The sequence below is a fragment of the Cryptotermes secundus genome, unplaced genomic scaffold (assembly GCF_002891405.2).
Source record: "Cryptotermes secundus unplaced genomic scaffold, Csec_1.0 scaffold901, whole genome shotgun sequence".
NCBI lineage: Eukaryota > Metazoa > Arthropoda > Insecta > Blattodea > Kalotermitidae > Cryptotermes > Cryptotermes secundus.
Genome location: NW_019729906.1, coordinates 368,407 through 373,150, shown reverse-complemented (window position 1 = coordinate 373,150; position 4,744 = coordinate 368,407). Strand labels below are relative to the sequence as shown.

General features: G+C 35.5%; 1 protein-coding gene across 1 annotated transcript in view; it reads left to right on the top strand.

The window, feature by feature from the left end:
- Positions 1-2,094: 2,094 nt before the first annotated feature.
- LOC111865804 overlaps positions 2,095-4,744 on the top strand; it is a 7,224-nt gene continuing 4,574 nt past the window's right edge. The window contains exons 1-2 of the mRNA XM_023854124.2: positions 2,095-2,204; positions 2,343-2,599. Coding sequence (XP_023709892.1) covers positions 2,365-2,599 — 235 coding nt within the window. The 5' untranslated portion in view covers positions 2,095-2,204; positions 2,343-2,364. The remainder of the gene's footprint in view (positions 2,205-2,342; positions 2,600-4,744) is intronic.

Genomic DNA, 4,744 nt, shown 5'->3' with positions numbered 1-4,744 from the left:
TATACTTCGTTTATTGTATTTCTAAACATAATTGGATTTGCATGTGAGATTAACACACTGGCATCATCTGCAAATAAAATAGGTGTACTTTTTGCCTCCAATATCTTGGGCAAATCATTTATATATATTATAAACAGAAGAGGTCCCAGTATTGACCCCTGTGGAACACCATTAGTTACTTTAGCCCATCCTGAATATACTTTTTTATTGTTAGTTCCATTATAAATGGTAGTTCTCTGAAATCTATCCTGTAGGTATGATTTGTATAGGTTGTATTGTTTATCCTTTATTCCATAATACTTTAATTTATTAAGTAATACTGTATGACTAACACAGTCAAAAGCCTTTTCCAGGTCACAAAATATCCCACTGACTAGCATTTTATTATTTAGTGAATTTAATATTCCAGAAATAAGTCTAAAAATAGCATTTTCAGTCCCCCGTTTTTCTCTAAATCCAAACTGATGGTTACTTAATATGCTGTTGTCATTTAAATGTTTTAATAATCTACTATACATTACCTTCTCAAATATTTTACTTATAGATGTCAAGATGGAAATAGGTCTGTAGTTAGATACCCTATTTTTATCACCTCTTTTATATACTGGCAACACTGTAGCATATTTTAATCTATCAGGAAATACTCCTTCAAACAATATCCTGTTACATAAGTAACTTAAAGGAACACTAATAAAGGTTTTACAAGCTTTCAGTATATTGTTTGAAATTTCGTCATATCCTTGAGCTTGGCTTGCTTTGAGGGACCCTATTACCTTTTCTATTTCTTTATAAGTATGGTGTTTTACTAAGTTTTGAACATAATGACTAGATGTGAGTATTCCATTTAAGGTTTTCTATAATATCTATACATAAAATCTCAGTTCCAATGAGTAAGCAATTTCAAAGTTACTATAGAGTATCTGCGGTCTAACTATAAACCTACTCTTACTAAGATGGAAAAGGTTATTTTCCTGAAACCATGTTTCAAGCTGTTTCATGATCTTATTTATTTTCTGTTGAGCTGCATCTTTATCTTTATCAATAACAAGTACATTAATATCGTCTGCAAACAATACCATTTCCACACCTTGTACATTTAGTGGAGATCATTTATATACAGAAGAAACAGTAATGGTCCCAGAATTGACCCTTGTGGTACCCCATATATTGTTCCTCTCAAGGGTGACATATATGTATTTTGGATGATATTTTTATTCAGGTGATTTATTTGAACAAATTGTCCTCGGTGAGACAAGTAAGATTTAAACCATAAATTAGTAACCCCTCTGATCCCATAGTAATTTAATTTATCTAGTAATATATTGTGGTCTATCACATCACATGCCTTTGTCAAGTCAAAAAAATATTCCTGTAACATGTAACCATCTATCCATCGCCTCTTGTATACTCTCAATGAAGGTCTTAACTCGCAAACGTCAATGCATTTTCATCACATCATTCGCTTACATTTGCCGTGTAGCAAGTAGCAAAAAGAGCTTGCTTGGCACTTGCTTCACGTTGGTTTCTTGCTGTACTTATTCTTTGCCCCTGATGATGAAGGCCACATGTTCCTCCGAAACGTCGATTGACTTACGACCACCTACACGGTGGAATATCCCAGAAGACAATACTCTTCAAAATAAATACAGTATAATTAATTCATGTTGTAATTTCACTTCTTTGGAAGCTGAATCCGTTTCCACTGAGTTAATTATAGTGCCGTGTATTTAATACTTTCGATTTTAGGTTTTGCTTTAAAGAAGTTCTATGAAAATTCATATTCCCGTTGCAATTCAGTCATTTTTGTTGCACGTTCTTAAATTGGTCAATACTCTGCGCATAACATGCATTAATGATATTTACTTGCAGCCCTTTAAATTACGTAAAAGCACAAAAACCTTCCGCGTCGTGTTATTTACCTCCGTGTCTCAAAATGTGTAACGGCAGACCGCGGCAGACGGTTGGGAAATTCCTGATGCCCTCATTGTCAGCCTGAGACCCCTGCGACTTTCCCTAGCGTTGTACTGCATGATCCGTGATAGCTCCTCAAGTATGAACCTTGGTGATCCGTCTATATTTATACCACAGCAGCAGATCCAATCTGCGAAGCTAAGAAAGGGCGTTGTACTCGGAGGTGGATTATTGTGTGTTAAATGTTGAAAACTTTAATTCTGTTTAGACATAATTGTGAACTCCACGTACCTGTAAGTAAGAGTTTCGTTCACCGATAATTTCTGCTGTTCTTGAAATTGGTTCCTTTTAACACGTATGCAAACACACCCATTTTTCATATCACATAATTTACTTGATGTTTGATGTATGTTGGGCCATTCTTATTCCAGATTATGAGTACAAATTACGACAATGTCCTTGTATGACAGCCCATGGAATTATACGTCAACATCCACAACAACTACATATCCGTTTTTTACTACTACAACTCACAACCCACGATTGCATGAGAAAATTTATGGAGACTTCACAGCATTTTATGTAACTATAACAATTTGTACCGTTCTGGGTGCATTTCTGTTTCTGGTTAACATAGCGTTGTGTTGCTGCTCAAGATATAAGAATTATTGGCAAGATAGTAACACAGGCAAGTATGACAATGTTACATGTGTCTGATTTCACCAAAACAAGCAGAACTTATAACAGCTTTTAAAGTATGTTGGTCAGAATTGTTTTGCTATAACTTTCTTTGTTTGGAGTTCACAAATACAAAATTATTTATCCATTATTTTTACATTTATTGTAAGTGCCCCACCCCTGTTTCGTGGTGTTTTGACAGAATTGATTTCATTACTGACAAATGCTTGTAATTATGCTGCCAGAGTGAAAGCAGTTATTTATTTCCGTATTTTTTTAGAGTTTTATATTTTTATAACAATTTGGTGGGTATTTTAGGTAGGGTAATTATATTGAATTTTCTGCAGTTGAAGTTTTTGGTGAGCCTAGTAAGCACAGATATCTCTGCTTTTAATTTCCCTGAAGGAAAGAATTTACTGTATTGGCATCACCTGAATAGGATTCTGTATAAAGGCAAGTCAGATGTCACCCACTTCAACAGCAATAAAATGATAAATATATGGTCCATTCTTTTTCTTGTCTTTGCAAACTCTGTAGTAGTCAGTAATTTGAGGAAGTTAATGTACAGAAGATTACTCTCTGCTGAAATTTGAAGCTGTACACTTGGTAGATAGGTACCAATGTTTCAAATTAGTTTACTACCTCCATCTTCAGGAGGGAATGGAGCAGCAATATTATGTGATGAAATGACTAATTTATTTAGTGATACTATATTCATTGCAAAAGCTCTGTAACATCAGTATGGTGATGAATTGTTTATTACAATAAACCCTTGTGTAGTATTGTTTTGCATATACACATAGAATAAAATATAAACAAGTATTTGCTGAGTGTGGATAATCTGAATACACCAAGTTTACTCCCCCCCCCCGCTGTGACCATGAAGCATGGAAATTTAATCATCGTGATGTGAAGGTAGTGTTTTTGTGTGTGTGTGTTTAGTCTGCAACTTATGGAGCAAGGAGTTGTCAAGACATTTTAATATTTATTACACTCAAAATATCTACAGGCATGCAATTCGGGCTATAGGCTCTTCTCAAGACGACAATGAAATGCAGTACAATTCAGAAGTTAGTTTCTGACAAGACCATGCTATAGCTTAGATGGTTAGTCCCTGGCTTCCCACTGTGGCAGCCAGGGTTGGAACCCAGTTCAGTTCATGTAGGATTTGTAGTGGACAAAGTGGCACTTGGGTGGGTTTTCTCTGAGTACTACAGTTCCCCTGCCAATTCTCTTTCCACCGACTCTTCCAAACTCATCATCATCATCTATCATCCAGGGCTGCTAGAATAGGCCAAAGAGTGGCCAACATGCAAAGTGAACTCATCACCCCACCCCAAGAAAATAAGAAAAAAATACTTTCTGGTGTAATAACTACCTGAAGATTACCAGTACTGGTTGAAACACATTTTGGAAGTAATTTTAATAATAAAAGTTTTGATACCAAGAAAGATAGTTCTGTTAATAGTCACAAAGAAAGTGAAACATGGGTTTTACTGATAATCATATAATAACACAAGATTCAGAAACCTAAAACTCCTGTGCTTTTCATAACTTAAAGCAGTGTAAATAGTATCTATTACATACATGGGTGCAAGTGGGAGACTTTCTGCAGTCACATTCATGTGTTCCCATTTAATCCATAAGGTGTTGAGTTTGTCCAGCACAAATTTAGCTAATGCACCTCATGTCTTCATGGCATAGTGCTCAATTGAGCACAGAGACCACTTTATTCTCACTGTTCCCAAGGAACCTGACCCTTTCATTGGACAAAGGTTTAATGTACTTGGAACTGAAATTGAAAGTAACAGTTAGTCCCATGTAATGTAGTGGAATTTAATGGTAGAAAACCAGTCACTTTTAATTTGTGACTGTCTGTAACTACTGTGGGATGTCATTATATGAAGAGACAACCACCTGTTGAACTATTCTATAATAGTTATTACAGTTGCACAGTATACACGGACGAACTTGAATTGGAAGAATTGAAGAATAATAATAACAATAGTGAACTCCTTGAACACTGGACTAGTATTGTAGAACTGTAGAAATCTAGAACTGTAACTGTAAACTTCCAAGATCAAGTCACATTGCAACTGATGGTCTGTCAGTCTGTCTGTCTTGGTGTCGAGCTCCGACTGGGGCTCATGACCAG